Raw genomic sequence first — 26,369 nt, 5'->3', positions numbered from 1 at the left:
TGGAACTAGTAGTTTACCTGTCATATCTGTATGTTGTATGTGTTTCCCCATTCCTTGTAGCTTGGCCAGTGAGACCCCTGTTCCTCCATGTCCAGAAGGAACAGGCCGTCTTACCTTGACTCTTAGTTCAGGGACCGGTCGGAGAGTGAGTTAGGGATCCGAGGTTCCTGAGTATGGGCCCTCCTACCTTCAAGGTCGGCCCATGCAGCTAGGAGTTAGGGTCAGGTTAGGGACGCTTTAGGAGGTGACCTGCTCCCTAATCCTGCCGTCCTGGCCGAGCAGCCTAACATCTTCTGGCATCGCACAGCTGAGGGTTTTCCCCATCCTCAGCCGTGACACCATTGTGGTCATACTGTCACGGCTGAGGATGGGGAAAACCCTCAGCCGTGCGATGACAGAAGATGGTAGTCACGACTCGGCCAGGAAGACAGAATTAGGGAGCAGGTCACCTCCTATTGCTTCCCTAATCTGACCCTAACTCCTAGCTGCATGAGCCAACCTTGAAGGTAGGAGGGCCCATGCTCAGGAACCTCGGATCCTTACTCACCCTCCGCCGATCCCTGAACTAGGAGCAGGGTAAGACGACCTGTTCCTTCTGGATACGGAGGAACAGGAGTCGCACTGGCCAAGCTGCAAGGAAGAGGGGAACACAAACAGACCTATGGATGTGTCAGGTGAACTGCACTAGTTCCAGCCACCTGCCACAGCCTTGCTGACTGGATCCCTGTGCTGGCAAGCTGATGTCCACACAATACAAAATGAACACAGCACATAGACATCCACACACAGGAACCCAGATCCATAGCTGCACCAAATAACAAAAGGAAAACATCAACTGAACAACACATAAACTTATGACAACAAGGGTGGCCCCCACTGGCAGATGGAATTACCAGGAGGATGTCTCCAGCAAAGCATGGCTAAAGAACCCCTCAGCTTCAGATCTCCAAAGAGGCTTTATAGCCCAAAGTGGCCACACCCACACAGACACACACAGGAGAGGGAATTAACCCTTCCAACACCAACCAGGGAAGTGAAACCAGTTAAAGGGGAAAGTGCACACAATACAAAACCCTGTGCACACCAGACAAAGGACACATCTAACAGACAGGTTGCCAGGTGCAACCGCATGCACTTTGCAGCAAGCTGCCTAGCACCAGTTCAGGCTGCAATACTGCGACAATACAAAACAACTTGTTGCCTGCGGCAACCACAAGTGAGGCAACACACTAGCGGCCCTCACCTGTGGTTGAACAACCAAACCAAACCGCAGGCAACAGCTTGCGGTTCAGGAGTCACGACCACGACCATGGCCGTGACAGAGACTGTGTGAATCAGGCCTTCATGGTAGAATATCTGCTAGGAAACCACTGCTAAGGACAGGCAACAAGCAGAAGAGACTTGTTTGGGCTAAAGAACACAAGGAATGGACATTAGACCAGTGGAAATCTGTGCTTTGGTCTGATGAGTCCAAATTTGAGATCTTTGGTTCCAACCATCGTGTCTTTGTGCGACGCAGAAAAGGTGAACGGATGGACTCTACATGCCTGATTCCCTCCGTGAAGCATGGAGGAGGAGGTGTGATGGTGTGGGAGTGCTTTGCTGGTGACACTGTTGGGGATTTATTCAAAATTTAAGGCATACTGAACCAGCATGGCTACCACAGCATCTTGCAGCGGCATGCTATTCCATCCGGTTTGCGTTTAGTTGGATCATCATTTATTTTTCAACAGGACAATGACTCCAAACACACCTCCAGGCTGTGTAAGGGCTATTTGACCATGAAGGAGAGTGATGGGGTGCTGCGCCAGATGACCTGGCCTCCACAGTCACCGGACCTGAACCCAATCGAGATGGTTTGGGGTGAGCTGGACCGCAAAGTGAAGGCAAAAGGGCCAACAAGTGCTAAGCATCTCTGGGAACTCCTTCAAGACTGTTGGAAGTCCATTTAAGGTGACTACCTCTTGAAGCTCATCAAGAGAATGCCAAGCGTTTGCAAAGCAGTAATCAAAGCAAAAGGTGGCTACTTTGAAGAACCTAGAATATGACATATTTTTAGTTGTTTCACACTTTTTTGTTATGTATATAATTCCACATGTGTTAATTCATAATTTTGATGCCTTCAGTGTAAATCTACAATTTTCAAAGTCATGAAAATAAAGAAAACTCTTTGAATGAGAAGGTGTGTCCAAACTTTTGGTCTGTACTGTATATACACTCAATATAGTAAGACCTTATAATTATAAATTATGTATTATTTATTACAGTATATCCTATTAATATGGTTTTAATTAAAGAAAAAAAATAATAGAAAGAAAACAGATCTCTCTGGGGACTTGAACCAGGGATGTCTACATGCTCAAATTGCAGATCTGTGAAGAGGCAGTGAATCCTGCAAGCCTTCTGCACCATCAGCTACACCAGAACACTCCCACACTTCCTCCTGCCTGTATTTGCCGGGGAGAGCTGGACCATGCCTAACCACAGTGGACTAGTGAGACCCCTAGTTATCATATCTTTGCAGCTTATGTTTGGGTGGATGTCAACAAATAATTTCAATAAAGTGATATACAGATCTGATAATTAGACCCTTTCCTAAGAAACAAGAATACTTTATTGCATTGTACAGTGACTCTTTCAAGACAACAGAAAACAAAATAGCCCTCAGTCACACATGGAAATAGATTTAGATACAGTAAATGAGTGCCCCCCTTTACTGCAGTGCTGCCCATGCACTCTCAAAATAAAAAAGGGCTACTTACATCACACATCACTTGAATTTGTCTCTTATCTAGGGCATAATAAAAAGCTGAAAGGGGTTTAGAGCCCAGGAACACTGTATATGAAGCAACTGCCTTACCACTGAGCTATAGGCTTGCCTAATATCAGTTTAGTATTTTCCTCATCTATGTTATTTATCATACAAAAATACAGTAAACCAAAAAGTCAGAAAACCTAGTTAGGAAAGTCAGACATCAGCATCACACATCACTTGAATTTGTTATCCAATGTTTAACCCTTTAGTGACCACCCATATGCGTTTTTACGGCGGTCACTAAGGGGTCTTAGGCTGAGCCGATGCTTTTTTATGGTAGGCCAGTCTAAGCACTGCATGGGTCCCCCGTGCAGCAGGGAGGGAGCGGGGACCCGGCTCTCACATAAGAGCTGCAGCCCTGCTCTAACAGCCTCAACCGGCAGGAGTGCCGATGTCGCGCGCAATGGCGCCCGCCGCATGTAAAATGCTGACAGAGGAAGCGGACTCCCTCTGTCTCCCATCAACACCCCGCAAATGCGATCGTGGGTCTGATGTAGGCCCCAGACCAGCCTTCAGTAATTTCCAGCAGGCTGCGCTGGTCAATGTTAGAATAGAATTGCCATTAAAATGCAATGCACTATAGGGATAATACATTGCATTTAAAAGCAATCAAAAAGCTGTTTGTTATAGTCCTCTTGTGGGACTATTAAGTGGTAAAAAAAAAAGAAAAAAAAATCAATTAAAAATCCCATTAAAAAAATCATGTTTTTTTCCCCATTGAAAATACGCTTTTCAAAAAATTAGCAAAAAAAAATCTTCTCCATATGTTTGGTATTGCCGCGTCCGTAACGACCCGGACTACATAAATATTGTGTAAATTATGCCCTACGGTGAACGCCGTAATTTTTTGGGGTAAAAAAAGAATGAATTGCTAATTTATTCTTAGTTGCCACCACAAAAACGCTATCAAAAAGTGCCATGAACTCCGAAATGATACCAATGAAAATTACAAGTCATCCCGCAAAAATCAAGCTCTCACACAACTCCATAATAAAAAAAATAAAAAAAGTTATGGTTCTTGGGAAGTGGCAATCCAAAAACCTTTTTTTGCTTTTAAAAAAGGGGTTTTATTGCAAAAAAGTTGTAAAATGTGAAAAAAGAAATATATATGTATTTGGTATCACTGTAATCGTACGGACCCAGAGAATAAAGATATTATGTTATTTATACCGAAAAATGAATGCCATAAAATTTACAATGTAAAAACGCAGTGGCAGTATTGCTGTTTTCCCCATCTCCCTCCCAGAAAGCCAAACCCCAAAACTGCAGTGTACAAACCAGTAACCTAACCACTGAATTATGCACTCACATAACACTGTAATGTATTAGCTTACAGCATTTCAAACACATAGCCAGAAGCTGTCAGGGTCAGGTATTAGGGTGAGTATTTTGCCTCACACTGACATTATTCTGATATGTGACTATGATATCTGACCATGTCCTAAACTGAACATTGTACTGAGGATAGGCTATTATTATAAAAATCCTGGAAAACCCCTTTAATAAAGTTGTTCTGATTATTGATAGCTCTGAAATGCAGTCCTTTATACAATTCCAAAGAACAGGACGCTGTGTAAATGTTAATTAAAACAGAATGCAGTGTTTTGCAAATATCATGTGACCATATTTTATTCACAATAGAAAACACCATCAGCACCCAGACTCTTCTTCTGCAAAGCTAAAGTGTTGTGATGGATGCAGTATGTGGTTTAGCATTGTCTTACTGAAATAGGCAGGGCCTTACCTGAAAGAGACATTGTCCGGTTGGGAGCATATGTTTTTATAAAACCACTATATGCTATTCAGCATTGATAGTGCCTTTCCAGATGTGTCCACACAATAGGTACTAATGTAACCCCATATCATCAAAGATGCAGGCCTTGTGCTACTAACTTTTTGAGTGCTACTTACTTTTTGAGTCTTTTATTGCCCATGGACAAATGCATTGCCGCCATTAAGTTCTAAATGAGTTCATTTTTCTCAGGAAATGTTGAAATGTCTCACTTCTATGTTCCATTGTGAATAAAATGTATCTATGAGATTTGCAAATCATTGCATTCTGTTTTTATTTACATGTTACACAGCATCCCTTTTTTGGAATTGGGGTTGTACATGGGCCCCCACAGAACATCACCGAGTCTGTGTCTTGGATTACATGAAGACACAGAAGTATTGAGGCAGCTTACATCCACAGAAGATCCGTGTTTAGTTCTCCAAGATGTTCGGAAGAGCCTCCCAGCCAAGTTCTTTCAAAAACTGTGTGCAAGTGTACTTAGAACAATGGATGTTGTTTTAAAAGGGTAATCACAGCAAATATTGTCCTTTCACTTTGCATTTTATTACGTGTAATTAATAAACTAGTAACACTTCCATTTTTGCACACCTGCCTAAAACATTTCACGATATGAGTGAAATGTTCTGGATCATATTGACATGTTTGTATTAAAAGGGTTGTCTAGGTTCAGAGCTGAACCCGGACATAACCCATTTTTCAGACCTCCAGCCCCTCTAAGTTGGGCATCGGAGCCGGACAACCCCTTTAATAAAGCACTGACATCCTTGAGGCAGTTTTGAGCACTGTGGAATATTCTTTCGGCAATACAAAATATGTAGATTTATTTTATTTTATACTTTTGCACAAAAATTGGTTGTCTTATTCTGAGAGTCATAACATATATATATTTTTCCGTTGATGTAGCCATATGAAGGCTTGTTTTTTGCAGGATGTGATCCTTTAATTGTTTTTATAATGCAGTAATATACCTCTTATACAAATGCATTTGCATTATAGCCTATAACTGTAACACAATATCACCAAACAAAATGTACTAGACCCAAGATACCATGGTAAAACTACCAAGTTTTTTTTAAATTCATATTCAAATATGTAATAGAGCCATATAAGATACAGATACAGGATAAAGAGGTTGTGCTAGCTTATAAAGGACAGATATGCATAAAATCTCATCATTAATAGTACCGGCAAGTGTCAAAGGTAACACTAGGTCACCACTAAGCACTAGTAGGATGCACTAGATCCACTAGTAGGATCGCTACATAGCAAAAATAGCAGCACAGCTCACCCACCACTCCTGACATACAGACTCGGGGTGAAGCCATTGGTGAAACGCGTCCGGAGTGGTGGGCGAGCCATGCGGCTATTTTTGCTCTGTAGGGATACTACTAGTGCCCTGCAGAGTCTTACCTTTGGCACTTGCCTGTGTATGTTTTCACATGGGCATTTATTTGTACAAGTGTTACGGTGCCTCCGTGCTGTAGCAGTGTTCAGTTGCCGAGGAAACCAGATCAGCTGGGCGGCCTGCACTGATGTTGGAGCACTGAGCCAATGATGTGGCGCACTGGGGCTCCAGAGTGTTAGGACACTTAGCTAGCAGCTCCATCCTGCTTCAAGGGGCGTTGGAGTGAGCTGTTCCCTGTTTAGTATAAAACCCCGGCAGGTGCCAGTGAATTTATTGTCCTCTACCTCCCCCAGCTGTTCCCTCGCTGTTATTGCCTCTCTCTCCTGTTCCCAGCTCCTCTGGCTTAAATTTGCTGGACTGGTATTATGACTACATTTTTGGGATCTGGTGATTTGGTACTGTACATGGTTTTTGACCTTCTGGCTTGATGGTTTTCTGGTTTGCCTTTGGTTTTTTGACTACTCTGTGTTTGTCTGTTTGTTGTTCCCTGTCACCCTCACACATATTTCAGCGTAGGGATTGCCACCCATTTGTGGGGTCACTGCCTATGGTGATTGTGCAAGTAGGTAGGGATAGAGGGTCTGGAAGTTTAGGACTGCACTATCCCTGTTTGATTGTGGCATTAGTTGCCTTATCCTGACATATTCACCAGCCTAACCTAACTCTGCCTGTTGTTTCACATCATGAATCCAGTCCGTGATTTAGTGAAACAAATTCAGTCTCTATTCCTGACAGTCCAGGATTTAGCCCAGAGGGTCCATAATCAAGTGACTATTCAGGGGTTGCAGGGCAGTACCTCAGCTTCCTGAGCAGTTTGTGGGTGACAGAAAATTATATTTTTTTGCTTTTAAGGAAGGCTGTAAACTTCAGACTCAATCATTTTTTTTTCTGGTTCTGAGCAGCAATAAGTAGGAATTGTCATTTCTTTGTTACAGAGAGACTCCCAGGAGTCGGCATTCCCTCTTGCCTCTGCTTCATCTGTTTTGGCCTCTTAAAAATTTTCAGCTCTGGGTCTGTTGTATAATGAACTGGACAAAGCAGCATATGCTGAAAATAAACTGGTTATTTTGAAACAAGGTAGTCGACCTGTTTTGTGCAGAGTTTAGTAAGTGGTGTATTCCTTTGGGATGGAATTACCACTCATTAAGGTCTCAGTTTTGCGGGGGGTCTTTCTGGCATTACAGGATTTACAGGTCAGGTATCCTACCCCCGACACTTTAGACGAGACTATGATGCTTGTAGTATGTTTGGGATTGCCTGGTTTTGCAGGTTCCCAGGTATCCTCTACATCCAGTTCCCACTCCCTCTGTACCAGTTGTTGCACCAAGTCCCTCTCTCTCTGTGGAAAAAAGAACACGTTTAGTACATGTTTCTATTGTGCTGCTACCGATCATTGTTTTATGATCAATGGGTCGTCATGTCCCAAATGCCGTTCGTGGGATATGGAGATGGAGCCGACAGAGGTTGGGAAAAGGTACTCCAGGAAAAAGGTATTTAGTAATATCTCTAAGAGGATTATGTTACCTACTTGCATTCAGTTTGGGAATAAAAAACAGACACGCTTTTATAGACTGTGGGGTCATGGTGAATTTGATTAGTGAGAAATTTGTGTTATCCCTAGTTCTTTACCTTCATTGCTTTCTCCTATTCAGGTGACGGTAATTGATTCTACCATTTTGGTGAAGGATGGTATTAAATTCTGTACTCCTGAGATCAGTATGTCAATGGGGATCCTTTACTCTCAAGTTTGTTCATTTCTGGTTATGAGAGAACTACCTGTTGATGCCTAGCTATAAATACCTTGGTTATAGGTTCCCGATCCTGTAATTTATTGGGAAACAGGGGAATTAGAGAGTTGGGGTACAGAGTGGTACAGACGAATCATCTCTCTACTATATACATGGCTTCATTGCAAGTAATTCCTCTGCAATTGGCTAAACACATTAATGAGTTTCGGGATTTGTTTGTTGAACCTAGCTCTAATTCTCTCCCTTTCCACAGAATTTATGACTGTGCCATTGAATTGATTTCGGACTCCAAGTTTCCGAAAGGGTGCATTTTTAATTTGTCGGGTCTAGAACATCAGGCCATAGAAGACTACATTTAAAAAAAAAGTCTAATAAAGGGTCATCTCTGACTGTCTTTTTGTCATGGAACCATGAACCAGACGTACAACAAGAGATGGGTGGAAATAAGAAGGCTTTATTGAAAATCAAGCCGTAGCTAAAGTCCAAACGGATGGCTAAACCGAAGCAGGGTCTTGCGTAGACGGAGGTCAGGAACCAGGAGGGTAGTCAGACGAAGCCAGGATCAGGAACCAACGGGGTAGTCAGACGAAGCCTGGATCAGGAACCAACGGGGTAGTCAGACGAAGCCAGGATCAGGAACCAACGGGGTAGTCAGACGAGGCCAGGATCAGGAACCAGAAGCAGCAGCAGTCTTTGAAGCATGTGCACACAGGAGGACCAAGCAAGGAACTGAAGCCACAGACCTTCTATATATATGAGCTAGGCATCCAGCTCCTCCCAGTGGGAAGGAGGAGCCGCAGGGTGGGAGGCTACAAGAAACCCAGAAACCAAGATGGCCGCCAGCACATGTCAAACGAAGGAGAACAGTGAGAAGGTAAGACCATGACAGTACCTCCCCCTCAAGGGCCCCTCCTCCGCGGAGTAAGGAACGGTTTCAGAGGGAAGCGTGCGTGGAAGGCTCGGAGCAACGCAGGAGCATGGACATCTGCGGAGGGAACCCAGGAACGCTCCTCTGGACCATAACCACGCCAATGGACCAAAAACTGCAACCGACCGCGGACCAGGCGTGAGTCCAGGATATTGCTCACCTCATATTCCTCACGATTGCCCACTTGGACCGGACGGGGCCGAGGAACCGAGGAAGTGAAACGATTACACACCAATGGCTTCAACAGGGAGACATGAAACACGTTGGAGATCCGCATGCCAGGAGGAAGCGCAAGGGCATAGGCTACCGGGTTTACCCTGTGAAGCACTCGGAAGGGACCAACAAAGCGAGGCGCCAGCTTGGGAGTGGGCACTCGAAGGTTGAGGTTGCGGGTGGACAACCATACACGGTCTCCGACCTGGTAGGAAGGAGCGGGCGCTCGTCTGCGATTAGCCTGGAGTCTCTGGCGTTGCGCAGAGACCTCAAGGGACCTCTGGATCTGTACCCAAGAAGTACGTAGGACGGAAAGGTGATCCTCCACAGCCGGAGTATCCTGGGGAGAGAATACCTCCGGTAACACGGCAGGTTGGAACCCATAATTGGCCATGAAGGGAGACGTCCCAGAGGAAGAGTTCACCGCCGTGTTCCTGGCAAACTCAGCCCAAGGCAGGAGGTCAACCCAATTGTCTTGGTGATCGGAGACATAGCAACGAAGGAATTGCTCCAAGGCCTGATTGGATCGTTCTGCGGCCCCATTGGACTGAGGGTGGTAGGCCGAGGAGAAAGAGAGATGAATCCCCAACTGGGAGCAAAAGGCGCGCCAGAACCTGGACACAAACTGACTCCCCCGATCCGACACAATCTCCTTGGGCAAACCGTGCAACCGGAAGACCTCCCTGGCAAAAATCGAGGCCAACTCTTGTGCAGAGGGTAACTTCTTGAGAGGAACACAGTGGCACATTTTGGAAAACCGATCCACAATCATGAGAATGACCGTATGGCCTCGGGATGCAGGGAGGTCCACAATGAAATCCATCCCCAGGTGTGACCATGGGCGCTCCCCGGTGGCTATGGGTTGCAAAAGGCCCAACGGAAGGTGCCGAGGGGACTTACTCTGGGCACAAACGGAGCATGCCGCTACATATGCGGCGATGTCGGAACGTAGAGAAGGCCACCAGAACAGACGTGAAACCGCCCAGGACAGCTGATTCTTTCCAGGGTGCCCCGCGGCCTTGGAGTTATGGTAGGTTCGCAACAACCGAGTGCGCAACTCCTCAGGCACAAAACATCTGCCGTTGGGTCTCCCAGAGGGAGCACCAGATTGAGCCGCCAAAATCTGCTCACCCAGAGGAGAGGTCAGGCTGGTGCGAATAGCGGCCAGGATCTGATTCGGCGGTATGACCGTAGTCGGAATCGACTCCTCCCCGGACAGCTCGGAGTACTGCCGTGATAAGGCATCCGCTCTGATGTTCTTGGAGCCGGGTAGGTAGGAGACCACGTAATTAAAACGTGACAAGAACAGAGCCCATCTGGCCTGACGTGGTGTCAATCTCTTGGCCTCAGAGAGGTAGGTCAGATTCTTGTGGTCCGTCAGGATGAGAACCGGAACCACCGAGCCCTCGAGCAAGTGCCTCCATTCTTTAAGGGCCTGCACGATGGCCAATAACTCCCTGTCACCAATCTGATAGTTGCACTCCGCGGAAGACAGTTTCCGGGAGTAAAACCCACAAGGAAGCAGAGGACCCTCTGGTGTTCTACGCTGAGACAGGAGGGCGCCTACTCCCGTCTCAGACGCGTCCACCTCGAGGACAAAAGGCAACCCAGGGTTGGGATGCGACAGAATCGGAGCCGACACAAAGGCGGACTTTAGAGCCTCAAAAGCTCGGATGGCCTCGAGCGGCCAGACCTGAGGATTACTGCCCTTCCTGGTCAGATCCGTGAGAGGCTTGGCTAGCATGGAAAAGTCCCTGATGAACTTCCGATAATAATTGGCGAAGCCCAAAAAGCGCTGCAGGGCACGAAGCCCACTGGGCTGGGGCCACTGTAAGACAGCCGAAACCTTCTCAGGATCCATGGAGAACCCCATAGCGGAAATGATGTAACCTAAGAAGGTTACCTGGGATCGGTGAAATTCACATTTCTCAAGCTTACCGAACAGCTTGTTCTCTCGTAAGCGTTGCAACACTCGTCTGACATCCAGAATGTGGGCCTCCATGGATGCAGAATATACCAAGATGTCATCCAAATAGACCACCACACACTGCTGCAACAGGTCACGGAAAACATCGTTGATGAATTCCTGGAAGACTGCGGGCGCATTGCACAACCCAAAGGGCATAACCAAGGATTCATAATGACCGGTCCTGGTGTTAAACGCGGTCTTCCACTCATCGCCCGCCTTGATCCTTACCAGGTTATATGCCGCCCTCAGGTCGAGTTTGGTAAAGACCGTGGCCCCTTTGAGGCGATCGAACAGCTCGGAAATCAAGGGTATCGGGTAAGCGTTCTTGATCGTGATGCGATTGAGACCCCTGTAGTCGATGCAAGGCCTCAACTCACCGCCCTTCTTTTTCACAAAGAAAAATCCAGCCCCTGCCGGGGACGAGGATTTGCGAATGTGTCCGCGTGAAAGCGCCTCCCTCACGTACTCCTCCATGGCCTCATTCTCCGCTACCGACAGTGGATAGACTTTGCCACGAGGAGGAACGGCACCAGATTGTAACTCTATGGCACAATCGTATGGGCGGTGCGGAGGTAGGGCAACCGCACGCACCTTATCGAATACATCCCGGTACTCCTCGTATTCAGGAGGCAACAGAGAGTCCGAGGAAGTACACAGCAACTTGACAGGCCCATGGATGCAACTAGCCCCACACTGCGGTGACCACGAGAGGATCTCGGCCGATCTCCAATCGAAAGTCGGATTATGCTTCTGGAGCCAGGGGTACCCCAAGACCACCGAGTAGTGTGGAGATGAAATAACCTGGAGACAGACCGACTCTCTGTGAACGGCACCAATGGCCATCCCCACTGGAAGGGTCTCCTGAGTCACGTGTGGCGGCAGAAGGGGTCTGCCGTCTATCGCCTCAAGAGCCAGTGGGGAACCTCGAGGCTGCAGAGGAATGGAATTGGCGGCAGCGAACACACTATCAATGAACAAACCACCAGCACCAGAGTCCACCAACGCCTGGGTCGTCACCGAGCCCCCGACCCAGGAGAGGACAACAGTAATCAGTGGTTTGTCAACACGGGAAACCGGGGACGAGGAGACTCCACCCAAGATCTGCCCCCGACAGGATCTCAGGTGCGAGCGTTTCCCGGACGGTTCGGGCATGCCAACCGAAAATGCCCACCGAGACCACAGTACATGCATCGGCCCTCGCGTCTCCGGAGTACCCTCTCCCCCTCGGACAGGCGAGCAAACCCCAGCTGCATGGGTTCACCCCCAGACCAGTCATCCCCAGGAGGCGTGGGAGGAGAGGGAGGCACGGGTGGGACAGCAAACGTAGGCGCCAATCTGTTAGAAGGCCTCCGCAGGCTCTCCTTAAAGGAAGGTCTCTCCCTGAGTCTGGTGTCAATCAAAATCAGGAAAGAAATAAGGGACTCGAGCTCCACTGGTAGGTCCTTGGCTGCAACCTCATCCTTCAAGGCATCCGAGAGACCATGAGAGAAAGCAGCGACCAGAGCCTCATTATTCCAGCCCACCTCCGCTGCCAGGGTACGAAACTCAATGGCGTATTCAGCTACGGATCGTGAACCCTGTCTGATGGACATAAGGAGCTTCGCAGCAGAGGCAGCACGAGCCGGCACATCGAATACCTTCCGAAGAGAAGCAACAAAACCGGAAAACTCGGCAACCACCGGATTGTTGTTCTCCCATAAAGGGCTGGCCCAGGCCAAGGCCTTGTCCGAGAGCAGCGAGATCAAGAAGCCCACCTTTGATCTCTCAGTAGGAAAGGCATGTGGCAGCAACTCGAAATAAATGGCCACCTGGTTAAGGAAACCTCGGCACTGAGTTGGCTCTCCCCCAAAGCGCTGTGGAAGGGGGGCAGAACCGGTCATACCCCGAAACACCGCAGGCGCAGCAACAGGTGTCGGGGTAGACTCTGGCGCAACAACCGGAGCGGCAGTAGGAGCGGGCCCAGGAGCGACAACCGACCCATCGGCAACGGAAGCTAAATGAGCCGTGCGTTCAAGCAGAGTTTGTAACGCCACAGCGAACCGACCCAACAGGTGATCCTGCTGATCAAGTCTGGCAACCAGCGTAGGTAGCGAGGATGGCCCTGTACCGTCAGAATTCATGGCTTGGTCCTAATGTCATGGAACCATGAACCAGACGTACAACAAGAGATGGGTGGAAATAAGAAGGCTTTATTGAAAATCAAGCCGTAGCTAAAGTCCAAACGGATGGCTAAACCGAAGCAGGGTCTTGCGTAGACGGAGGTCAGGAACCAGGAGGGTAGTCAGACGAAGCCAGGATCAGGAACCAACGGGGTAGTCAGACGAAGCCTGGATCAGGAACCAACGGGGTAGTCAGACGAAGCCAGGATCAGGAACCAACGGGGTAGTCAGACGAGGCCAGGATCAGGAACCAGAAGCAGCAGCAGTCTTTGAAGCATGTGCACACAGGAGGACCAAGCAAGGAACTGAAGCCACAGACCTTCTATATATATGAGCTAGGCATCCAGCTCCTCCCAGTGGGAAGGAGGAGCCGCAGGGTGGGAGGCTACAAGAAACCCAGAAACCAAGATGGCCGCCAGCACATGTCAAACGAAGGAGAACAGTGAGAAGGTAAGACCATGACACTTTTGACCTATGGAGAGGTGTGATACTTTATTGTAAAAAAAAAAAAAAAGGATGGCAGTCTAAGACCATGTATTGGCTATTAAGTGGGTTTTTGAAGAATGGCATCATTTCCTGGAGGGGGCTAGACACCAGGTAGGCTAAGTTCACACTTTAGTTATTTGGTCAGTTATTTCCATCAGTTACTGTGAGCCAAAACCAGCAGTGAAGCCTACACATAGATAAAGTGTAATTTAAATATCTGCATTTGTTCCATGCTATTGACTCGCACCTGGTTTTAGCTCACAATAACTGACCAAGTAACTGAAGAGTGAAATTGGCTGTAGCAGTCCTTATGGACCATAAGAATCTGATGTTTCAGGAGTTTGTTTAAAGACTTAACCACAGACAGGTTTGCTGGGCTTTGTTTTTTACATGTTTTAACTTTGTGGTTACCTATAGGCTGGGTTCCAAAAACATCAATGTTGATGCCTTGCCCAGAAGCTTTTGTGCCACTCAAGCCCCAAAGTCTGTGTCTATTCCGATTTTACCTGCAGAGATTTCTATTTCTCCTGATCTGGCCTCAGAGATCTCCACTAATCAGATTCAGGTACCTGATAGTACTTCTGCAGGTAAATTCCTTATCCCTGAGGGGTTTCATACCCCTTTACTGTCTGAGTTACATGACTCAGAGTTGAGCGGACATCCGGGTATTGAGGGCACTAGTAGGTTGGTGTCTAGGCATAATTGGAGGCTAACTATGTCTAAAGATATTCAGATATATGTTACGGTGTGTGAAACTTCTGCAAGGTCCAAGACTCCCAGAACTCTCCTGCTGGAAAGCTGTGTCCTTTTCCTGTTCTCTAGAGGCCTTGGTCACACATCTCTATGGATTTTAAGACAGTGATCTGGGTGGTTGTGAAAAGATTTTCTAAAATTTCCCATTTCGTTCCATTGAGCAAGCTTCCTTCTGCAAAGGACTTATCTTCTATATTCTTGGATCATAGTGTTAAACTTCATGTTATTCCTGAAAATAATATGTTGTACAGAGTTCAATTTGAATTGCAATTTTGTAGATCTTTATGTAGCAGTTTGGGTGTCACTCTCTCATTGTCATCAGCCTTTAACCCGGAAACTAACAGGCAGACTGAAAGGCTGAATCAGGTTTTAGAACAATATCTGAGATATTATGTTGCTGACAATGAAAGTGATTGGGTATCATATCTGTCATTGGCCAAACTGTCCATTAATAATCATCTACCAGTTCTACCAATACTTCTACATTCTTCTGTAGTTATGGCTTACACCCTTGCATTTGCTCGTTTAGGTCATCGGTTTATGATGATCCAGAAGTGGAAGTTGCATCTGACAAACTGTGCACAGTCTGGGCCCAGGTTCATATGAACCTGATGAATTCCCAGGAGGTTCAAAAAAGAACCACTAACAGAAGGAGATCTCAAGGGGCTAATTTGGCGCTGGGCGACAAAGTAGGGTTATTTACCAAAAATATTAGTCTAACAGTACCATCCAAAATATTTGCACCATATTTCCATAAGTCCATATGAAATTATAGAGGTTATCATTTATCCTTTCGTCTGAAATTGCCTGATTCTTCTAAAATTCACAATATTTTTCACACGTCTTAAAAACCTAACTTCTCTGGTTTCTCAGAAACCTCCTGGTGGCAGGTGAAACAAGAAGAATTCTGGATTCTAGAAGGGTCTGTAATAACTTGGTATATTTGATTCACTGGAAAGGTTATGGTTCTGAGTAGAGGTCGTGGGTGTTGGCTGAGGAGGTACATGCGGATCGGTTGATTAAGATGCTTCATGAGTTACACCCTCACAAACCTGCTCCTATTGAGGGTCTGGTGGGGAGTACTGTTACGGTTTCCAAAGCCACTGCATCTGTGCGGCAGCGGCCTCTGCGCAGCAGCGGCGTCCAGTTGCCGGTGAAAACAAAACAGCTAGGTGCCCCACGCTGAAGTCGGAGCCCCAGGCCAATGACGCTCAGCTAGCAGCTCTACCTGGCATGCAGGGACGCCGGCATGAGCTGTTCCCTGTTTAGTATAAAAAGTCAGGACTTGCATGTGTAAGGGCCGGTGATTTTCTTGTCCTCTGACTCCCCCTTCTGTTTCCTCACTGTTATTAAAGACTCCGCTGGCTTGGATTTTCTGGACTGGTATTGTGACAATATTTTTGGCTTCTGGCGATTTGGTATTGTATTGATCTGCTGTTTTTTTAACTTTCTGGCATAATGGTTTTCTTGTTTGCCTTTGGCTTTTTTGTACTTCATTGTCTGACATTTGACCGCTTACCTTAAGACTACTCTGTGTTTGTCTGTTTGTTGTTCCCTGTTTGTGTGTCACCCTCACACGTATTTCAGCATAGGGACTGCCGCCCAGTGGGGTCATTGCCTAGGTTGACCATGCAAGTAGATAAGAACAGTGAGTCCGGGAAGTTTAGGGCTGCACTATCCCTGTTTGAGTGTGACAGTGGTCACCCTATCCTGAAAATAAGACTGGTGTATTGAACAGAGTATAATATTTTTGGACAGTGACAGTGTAATCAGAGTTGTTCATAGAAAACATAGCGCTGTCCAGATAACAGAAAGAGAGAGCTTAACAGGGGTTTAAAGGAAGTCTGTCACCTACTTTACAAATATTAAACTGTTATCAAATCCCTGTAGGTAATATAAACAGTTAACAGATCGTACCTTTCTGCCTCGCTGATCATCACACTAAAGGGAATATGGCGCTCCTGTGAGTTCTGCATCCCCTTCATCCATGTAAATATGAATGCATTTGGTAAGTTTGCCTAGCTGCAGGAGTTGGTATTTCACTGGAGGAAGGGATTGTGGGGAAGTAGTTGGGGTGGGGTGGGTGTTGGTTGATCAAAAACTTGCTATGGGCACAGTCATTTTTAGTTATGCCCCTAGAGCCCAGTTATTATTTGACTGACGTATACCAATTTTGGTACCTTATCCTTCTGCCAGGATCCAGTAACTCTGTTCTTCAGGGAGCTAAGCCTTCTTTTTACTTTTGTCCCTCTTTCCACTTTCTCAGGTTTCCCTGTATCCTCTGTCCTTTATATAGGCGAAAAGTAAGGAAACATGTAAGTTATGTGCAACGTCAAGTCGATCTTAGAAACATCTATGGAAGTATTCACATTTTCTATGGGTTAGGTTTTGTTATGTTTACATCTTTTTTAGGTCTCAGCTACTTTGATAAAAACAAAATGCACTAAAGTAAAGTACATAAAAAGAGGTATGGCTGAGCCAGAAAAATGGAGCTCGGGTTTAGGGATACACAGGCTAATATATCAGGGCATTGCATTACATGCAGTTTCCTAATATATTCTCACTGCAAGCAGGAATGATGCACGGCAGCAGCACCACCACATTTTCCATGTGAACTATCAACAGTCTACAGACTCTTTCACAACAGATTGAGGACTCATGCACACGACGGTTGGTGTTTTTGCAATATGCTAATCGTGGATACCTGCCATGTGCGTTCCACATTTTGCGGAACGGAGCGTCCTGCCCTCTGTAGAACTGTCCTATCTTTGTCCCTAAAGCAGATTAGAATAGGACATGTTCTATTTTTTATTTTTTTGCAGTGCCATGGAACAGACATACGGATGTGAACAGCACATTTTTTTTGCAGATCCATTGAAAAGAATTAAAATACGGTTGTGTCAATGGGGCCAGTCAGTTCTATATGTCTGTTCCTCAAAAAAAGAGAACATGTCCTATTCTTGTGTATTTTGTGGACAAAAATAGGCAGGATCGCAATAACAACAACAGTTGTGTGCATAAGGCCTAAGTTTCTTGATAAGATCCAAAAGAAACCTATACTTCTATCCAATAGCAAGCAGCAGGAGCCATTCTGTTAGTGAGAATATATCAGGGAACTGCTACTGGTACAATTCCTTAATATATTAGCCTGTGTACCTCCGGGTATACTAGTACAGGTAATAGCTTATTATGAAAGTCTTAGATTTCCCCAAATTAAATTACCCACTCGTTTGACAGGAACTCGAACCAGGTCAAATTTTGCTTTGGCTCACTGCTTGCTTCTTGCTTATTATTGGTCCTAAATAGGTAAAGTATTAAAGTCACATAAATTAAAACGGTAAAAATTTCATAAATTAAAACGGTAAAAATTTCCAATATGCATATTACTAAGACTGCGTTCACATTTCCATTAGAGATGATCCGGAAGCTTGATCTAGCATAAATGCCGGCTGTCGGCCAGACAAAAACTGCTGCATGCAGCAGTATTTGTTCTGCAGAAACATGGCATTTTTTTGCAGAAAGCATCCGGATCACCCCCAGATTCCATTATTGTTAATAGGGATCCTGTGATGATCTGTTGAAAGTGGCCATGCCATCAGGCTGTTCTGGCAGAGATGTGAATGCAGCCTTACAGAAATTAGTAACAAGGTCAATACCCGGTGCCATATAATGTTCCTAGTGCATGCTGTTTTTGTTTTTCTGGATACATCTTCTGAAAACCATGCATACGTCAAATAGACTGTCATGCATAAGGTCTAAGACAGCACCAAGAAGACCGACTGCTAGGAAACAATGGAGGTCATTTATTAAGGGGCTTGTGACAATTTTAGTCATAAAAATAATCTCAAGTCCCTTTTTTGACTAGCTATGCGACAATAATTTCCTGCTGGTTTTGCACCGTGTGTGGCAGTTGGGTGGGATGGGGGCGTAGCGGGTGCTGTGCTAGGATCAGGACGGCAGTCCCAGAAAATTTACTAACATAATGCATATAAGTTGGCAAAAAACTGCAGCCGGGGACTGGAGTAGTTTTTACACCAGGTGCGCGGACTGCTGTAGATTAACCTAAATTATGACCTCGTCCTAAATTAGTAAAATCTTACAGCAGCATAAGGGGGGGATCTAAGTTCGGTTTAAAAATCCAGTCTTAGTAAATGACCCCCAATGTTTAGAGGCAGGCGCAATAAAGTTGAATTTCTCCATCACTGTCTTTGGCGCCCTGTATTTTTAGAATGGAAAGGACTGTCATGGTACAACAGCTTCACTCTCCATTCACAGAATACAGTTTGCTGTATTGTGCTGACAGCACCAAGAGAGCAGCTGCAGGGAATTGGGATCATAATATTATTATGTTAGATGTGTGTACACTTACCCATGATACTGCTTCAGTTCTTGGAGTACTTGTTGCACAAATAGTCTGCAAAGAAGAAATTGTGTTCAAAACAGCATTTTCTTATAATTTAACAATATAGTTTAGGCTACTTTCACACTAGCGTTTTTGCTGGATCTGGCAGGGCTCAGCAAAAACAATTCCATTACTGATAATATGAACGGATGCGGTTGTATTATCTCTAACATACCAATGACGGATCTGTCATGAACTCCATTGTAAGTCAATGGGGGAGTGATCCTTTTTCTATTGTGTCGGAGAAAACTGATCCTTCCCCATTGAGTTACATTGTGGGTCATGCCGGATCCGTTTTGCTCTGCATCCCATGATGGAAAGAAAACCGCAGCTTGCTGCGGTTTGCTCTCTGACATGGAAACTTTTTGGAGCATTCCGTTCTGTTCAGTTATGTTTTGTCCCCATTGACAATGAATGGGAACAAAACGGAAGCGTTTTTTTTTCCGGTATTGAGATTGGTTTTACAGTTTGCCTATGTTTTTGCTGGGTTTTCTGGGCATTTTTTTTTCAACAATGCTGAGGACAGATGTTAAGTGTATAGTAATTTATTATAAACGCTACATGCAAGGTGCATTAGTTTTGGGCACTTTTTGTAGCGCTGTTGGGGTTATTAAAACAGAATGCTCTAGGTTTTGCATTTTTTTTTCTGGCATTTTTCTCCATAGGCTTCTAAGTAGAACTTGAACGCAATGAGAAGCAGATGTATGAGATGACACTATAAAAAGAGCATTAAAAAAAGCCTTTAAAACACTGTTGCTTAACTGCTAATGTTCAAAGGTTGTGCAGCACTTACTGAATAATTCCTGTAGGATATGACAGAGAAGTATTCAGCTTATTCATGAGCTTACCTGACACAACTTAGGGTCCATTCACACGTCCGCATGAGTTTTGCGGTCCGCAAATTGCGAATCCGAAAAACACGGACACCGGCCATGTGCTCTCCGCATTTTGCGGACCTCACATGGTCGGCACTTCGATAGAAAGTCCGTGACTGCGGACAAGAATAGGACATGCTCTATCTTTTTTGCGGGGCAGCAGAACGGAAGTGCACCATGTGCTGTCCGCATCTTTTGTGGCCCCATTGAAATGAATGGGTCCACACCCGTTCTGCAAAATTGCCAACCTAAGGATGCAGATACAGTTGTGAACAGTCAGGGAACCGACTGTGGTGCATTACATTCTAGCGCACCCACCAGTATTACAGGTCAATAAAAGCGTCAGGTCTAATTTATCACCGTGGACTTAGCCGTACAGTGCCCCAAGATTCATGTAGTGGCCCCATTACAGAGTGGGGACTGTGGCAGCAGCAGAGGCAGTAGTGGACCCAAGGTTGTATTAACATCACTGTTTCTGTTTCTGTTCTTCTGATAAGTCATTATTTTGCCTGTATTGTACATCAGTATTTGATCAGTAATTGTAAGCCAAAAACAGGAGTGGGTCAAAAACAGAGATAAAATGTAATGGAATTATTTTCATTATATCTGTGTTTTGGACCGACTCCTGCTTTTGGCTTATTAATTCTGATCAAATACTGATGCAAAACATTGACCAAACACTGACATATTAGCTACAATGAATTTGGGTCCAGTTGGTGGAGTGATTTGTGTGGTTGATTCCAATAACCACGACACTCGTCCTGTATGACAATAATCCAGCTGCCATGTTTGACCCGTCCAACTTCCTAGAGGGCCAAGTGGCGTTCAGCACTAACTGTTCTGTGATGCCCTTACATGTCCAGGGCTGCACAGGCTCTGCACTGAAGGGATCGCCATGTGTCTACCCTTTGCCAACAGGTGCGGGTTACCCGCTTAATACTGTTCGTCATAGGGATTGGGGGATCAGGGATTGTAATACTGGAGCAGACTAATTTATTAGGTAAACAACAAATTTATTTGGTATAAGACTAATTTATTCACTAAAAGATTTTTTCTCGCTACAAAACTATTGTTTTTGCTAAAAGAATAATTAGATAAAAGAATAATTTTTCTGATAAAACACGACGATCAACTCGTGGCCAACTCTGCTGTGCAAAGAATCATTGTGGTGTGGTGTGGGGTTTTTCTCTGGTAGACAGGCTAGCGGACACAGTATAGAGGCAATCACAAAGTCTTTAACTTAAACAGTTCGGTGTTTATTCACACATAAGGAAACACAAAATGACCGTTCACAGTCTTGGTGTTTGTTCACACCGTGCAATGTCCATAGAACAAAATCTTCACCTGTTTAGCAGTTTTCCCCCAGCTGTCCACAGCAGGCTCCACTGAAAATTTTAAGTTTTGTAATGACAAGAGCCACCTGGTGACCTGAGCACTCCTCTCTTCGGCCTGGCTCATCCACTGAGAGAGGAGTGGTCGGGCACCAAACAGAATTTTCTCCCCAACAGATAATAGCGGAGAGACTCGAGTGCCCATTTGATGGCCAGGCACTCTCTCTCCACTATACTGTACCTAGTCTCGGCTGGGGTAAGCTTTCGGCTCAGGAAAACAACAGGATGTTCCTCCCCATTAATGTTCTGAGTCTGTACCACAAACTCCCTCTTGAAGTCCGGTGTCACCAACAACAGGGACGCACACACGGCAGACTTCAAAGCGGAGAAAACTTTTTCCGCCTGCTCATTCCATTCAGGGCCGGTTCTAGGTGAAATGGGGCCCTGGGGACTTTAACGTCCTGTATTGACTCTGGAGATTTAATTTGTGGACGTTCATACAGAAAAAACTGTATATTGTGTGGCACAATGTATGCTATATGTGTATAACAAACATATTTCACAATTTCACATGAAAACTTACAGTTACTTGGCTTGGCCCTTGGGGATCTCGGACACCACTTAAACACTTTGGCCGGGGGCTTGGCGGAGCTGATGTTGTGTTTATCCTAATGAGAAAGATTTCATAATAAGGATTTGGAGAAGGGGCAGAGGGATAGCAGAGCAGGGAGAGGCTGGTGCTGCTACTAGGGGGCTCAAACCATAGGGGAGTAATAAAGCCCACCATAATGTCCCCTCCAGTATAAATAATTCTCCTTATAATGTGACAGTGCAAAAAATACCCCCTTATAATGCCCCCAGACTTCCAAATTGTGCCCTCATAATGTGCCAGTATAAAATACCCCTATAGTGCTCCTCTCCCTCTAGCTCCTAGTGCCCCCCATAATGTACCAGTATAAAATGCCCCATATATAGTGCCATAGTAGATGCCCTCAGTGTCCCCCATAATTTGTAAGTATAAAATACCCCTTCTTAGTGCCCCCCGTAGATTACCCTAGTCATAGTACTCCTCTCCCCCTTCCCCATAGTACCCACCATAATGTGTCACAGTATAAAATGCTACTGTACAGAGCCTCCCATATAAAATACCTGTTCTTTGTGACCTAAGTAGATGCCCCCATAGTGCCACCCAATAATGTGCCAGTAAAATGTGCCCCCATAGATGCCCCCCAATCATGTACCAGTAGCCAGAGCCCCCACCATCTTGTGCCAGTAACAAGAGCGCCCCCATCATGTGCCAGTAGCCAGAGCCCCCTATCATGTGCCAGTAGCCATAGCCCCCCATATCATGTGCCAGTAGCCAGAGCCCCATGTGCCAGTAGTCAGAGCCCTACCATCAAGTGCCAGTAGCCAGAGGCCCCCCATCATGTGCCAGTAGCCACAGCCCCCCATATTATGTGCCAGTAGCCAGAGCCCCCCATATCATGTGCCAGTAGTCAGAGGCCCCCCCATCATGTACCAGTAGCCAGAGCCCTACCATCATGTGCCAGTAGCCAGAGCCCCCCCCATATCATGTGCCAGTAGCCAGAGCCCCATGTGCCAGTAGCCAGAGGTCCCCATCATGTCCCAGTAGCCAGACCCTCCCCATCATGTGCCCAGTAGCCAAAGCCCTCCATATCATGTGCCAGTAGCCAGAGCCCCCCCATATCATATGCCAGTAGCCAGAGCCCCCCCCATATCATGTGCCAGTAGCCAGAACCACCCCCGTATCATGTGCCAGTAGCCAGAGCCCCCCCATATCAAGTGCCAGTAGCCAGAGCCCCCCATATCATGTCCCAGTAGCCAGAGCCCTCCATATCATGAGCCAGTAGCCAGAGCCCCCCTCATATCATTTGCCAGTAGCCAGAGCCCCCCCCCTATCATGTGCCAGTAGTCAGAGCGCCCCTCATATCAGTAGCTGCCAGTATTGTACACCTATAAAAAAAACACTTATACTTACCTCCATGTCAGCGATGCGATGCAGGCCTCTTCCGGCCTGTGTCCCGCGCTGTACATCTCACACCTGCACCGGCCTCTGATAGGCTGCCGGCCTAGTGCCAGCAGCCTATCAGAGGAACAGGGAAGGGACACACCTCTCCCTCTCCTGCCCCACAGCACAGCCATTTGTATCGCTGTTCTGAGGACGGCGATACAGATGACTATGGAGATGGGTGCTTCCACAATGGAAGCGCTTATCTCCCTGTGTGGCTGTCCTGCCGCCGCTGCCCCCACTTGCCGCCACGGGGCCCACGAAAATATATTTAGTTGCGGGCCGGCGGGGGCCCCTAAGGACTTGGGGGCCTGGGGGCAATTGCCCCCCTTGCCTTAATGGAAACGCCGGCCCTGATTCCACTGAAAATTCACTGACTTGCGTCCCTTCAAAAGGCCCATCAATGGTGCAGCGACTGTAGCAAAATTGGGGACAAACCTCATATAGTACCCCATCATACCCAGGAATGACTTTACTTGCCGAATAGTGACAGGTCGGGGCCAAGTTGCCTAAATTTTGTTCACCTGAGGTTTGATAATTCAGCACCCAATTACATACCCCAGGTACATGGTCTCTTCTAACCCTATTACGCACTTTTTGGGGGTTAGCAGTTAAGCCAGCCTTCCTAAGGAAATCCACTACAGCCTGAACTTTAGGTAGGTGACTTTTCCAGTCGGTGCTGTGGATAACGATATCGTCCAGGTACGCCGAAGCGTACCGATGATGTAAATGGAGTACAATGTCCATTAGCCTTTGAAACGTGGCGGGAGCGCCAAGTGGACCAAAGGGTAATACCTTGTACTAATACAGCAACCCTGGCGTGATAAAAGCCTTTTTTCCTTGGCAGCCTCCGTCAAGGGTACTGTAGAGGGAAGGATTAATCTGATAATATATGCCTTTTAAAATATATGTATATATTGGCCCTGTGTGGTCAGTATGGGCCCAAGTATGTGTATGCATAGAGATGTATGTGTGCACCCTTGTCAGCATATATCTCTATGTATACAATATATATGTGTAGGTGGACTTTTTGCTGCCCATTCAGACCCCCAGTTTTGTCTATATGTATATATATATATATATATATTTATGTATGTGCCCCAAGCATCTATGAATATATATTCCCCCCCCCCCCCCATAGAAGAGAGCGCAGGCAGCCATGTGCCGGGCTGCGCTGCGCTAGGAGATAGAGGACCCCCAGCACCCCCCCCCCCCCCCGAAAGAGAGCGCATCTGGCGCTCAAACACAGAACCCCTACCTTCCACCATAGAACCCCGGTACCTCCAGCAAGGAAGAGGGCGCAGGCAGCAATGAGCTGCTCTGCGCTTTGAAGAACGAGAGTGCAGCCAGGGCTCAGGCTCCCAGACCAGAGGAGTTGAGCCCTGAGCAGCCAGAGGGACAAGCAGGAGGAAGTTCAGCCCTACAGAGCATTTTTGGCTGAGTATAACCCCTGCATTGCCCTGTGCCCTGTATTCCCACTTCCACCAGTCCCTGCCTTCATTACCCCTGCACTTCCCTGTGCCCTGCATTCCCACTGCCACCAGCCCCTGCCTCCATTAACCCCTGCATTGCCCTGCATTCCCACTGCCACCAGTCCTCCATTAACCACTGCTGTAGCATTAACCCCTGATATGCTGCCCTGCCTCAGCATTAACCCCTGCTGAGCTCCTGTACCCTGGCAGACCTCTGCAGCAGTCCCTGTGTTAACCCCTTCGCTGCCCGATTCCCTGCTGCAGTTGGCTGTCCTGCCCAGAACCCTGTGTTAACCCACCAATCTTGGGTTAACCCTTGCTGTCCCTAGCCTACAAGTATTAACCCTTGCAGTGCCACCATTTGTGTTTTACCCCTTGTACCCCGTAGGGACAGTGAGTAGCCAGGCGGGTGGGTTGCTGGTATTTATATGTGTTATTGAGTGTAATGTATAGATAGTGTGGGGTGGAATGGGAATTGTGCATTATGTAGTGTACTTAGGTTTGTATTGTATCTAATAATCACTAGAGTCATCACTAGACAACTCACGGCTATTTATGAATATAAATTATTGGTATTATCCTAAATTTCAATAATTAATATTTGCCTTAACAATGGCGAGCCAGGCCCACTGCTAGGAATTTGTTTTCTGTGTTTGATTTTGGTGAAAAAAATTGCTTACGCTGTGAACTAGTCAGGCTTGAGGGATGAGGTTAGTGGATTCTGAGTGTATATAGCCTGATAGTTTGGACAGGTAAAGCGTTTTGTTTAATCAGAACCAAGCACAGAGCAATCTCTACAGCAGAGAATCTAAAATCTTTTCTGATTTTTGTGTAGTAACGATTTTCTGATTGCCTTGCACACCCACTAAACACTGGAGAGAAGTCGTCGCATATGTCACTGATGAGAGGACCATCACCGTTGGAGCTGAACAGAGAAGTCCGGCTGAAAGGGAGAAGGCGTTGCGGATATTAAAGGACCTCCTCCACGCAGCAACCAAGGACAACAAAGGACAGCACCAAGGAAGATGGCCTCTCATCAAAACGTAAGTTATGGACTTATCCACACTACACCCCCTAGCTAAACACTGCACATTTAAGCCCATCCTCCCCAACACACACAAGTCAGCAGAAATGCTGTGGTCCGATTTGTTAGCACAGGCTTGTAGATAACAAATATGTAGACAACTCACGCCAATTTATGAATATTAATTATTGGGATTATCCTAAATTTCAATAATTAATATTTCCCTTAACAGGTACCTGCCAGTACCCTTTAGTGAGGTCCAAGACAGAAAAATACTGGGCTTGGCCCAACTTCTCAACAAGCTCATCCACTCGGGGCATAGGATATGCATCAAACTTGGACACTTCATTCAGTTTGCGTAAATCATTACAGAACCGCAATGTCCTGTCCGGCTTGGGGATTAGGACTACTGGACTGGCCCATTCACTTTTTAACTCCTCGATGACACCTAGCTTGAGCATTAGCTGCACTTCCTCTGCGATAGCTTGTCGCCGAGCTTCGGGTACCTGGTATGGTTTTAACCGGACTTTTGCCTGAGGCTCAGTGATAATGTCATGTCAGACTATGGAAGTGCGTCCAGAAAGGTCCGAGAACACATCTGTGTTCCGACTAATGAACTCCCTGGCTTCCTGAGCCTGTTTAGAGGAGAGGCTGTCAGCAATTTTCACTGTGGCAGCCGCTTCCCTTGCTTCAGACAGAGGGGCTGAAACCGCGTCTCCTAGGAACCCTGGTCATTGGCTGTCTTCCGTACAGGTTTTCCTATCTTTCCAAGGTTAGAGCAGATTCACATGGAACACCTACTCTGGCTTTTGCCTCCCTGGCTGGTGTACCTTGTAATCTACCTCTCCCATTTTTTCAAACACCTTGTAGGGCCCCAGCCACCTAGCAACTTACTGTCTACAGTTGGCAGGAGAACCAATACCCGTTACCCGGGTTAAAGGTCCGGACCCGAGCCTGCCAATTAT

General features: G+C 46.4%; 1 protein-coding gene across 2 annotated transcripts in view; it reads right to left on the bottom strand.

Annotated features, from left to right (window-relative positions):
• The window catches only part of ARHGEF18 (Rho/Rac guanine nucleotide exchange factor 18), a 534,361-nt gene that overhangs the window by 156,916 nt on the left and 351,076 nt on the right, over positions 1 to 26,369 (bottom strand). Inside the window, exons 7-9 of one of the 2 annotated variants that reach the window (XM_044305773.1) lie at positions 18,641 to 18,685; positions 17,498 to 17,569; positions 16,452 to 16,557 (exon numbers count right to left, since the gene is read on the bottom strand). In XM_044305773.1, the coding sequence (XP_044161708.1) occupies positions 16,452 to 16,557; positions 17,498 to 17,569; positions 18,641 to 18,685 (223 nt within the window). The remainder of the gene's footprint in view (positions 1 to 16,451; positions 16,558 to 17,497; positions 17,570 to 18,640; positions 18,686 to 26,369) is intronic. The other variant, XM_044305780.1, reaches the window with a different exon arrangement.

Source organism: Bufo gargarizans, chromosome 1, assembly GCF_014858855.1.
Source record: "Bufo gargarizans isolate SCDJY-AF-19 chromosome 1, ASM1485885v1, whole genome shotgun sequence".
In the NCBI taxonomy this organism is placed as follows: Eukaryota; Metazoa; Chordata; class Amphibia; order Anura; family Bufonidae; genus Bufo; species Bufo gargarizans.
The sequence above is the reverse complement of the archived record's forward strand: the minus strand, read 5'-3'. Positions and strand labels throughout refer to the sequence as shown.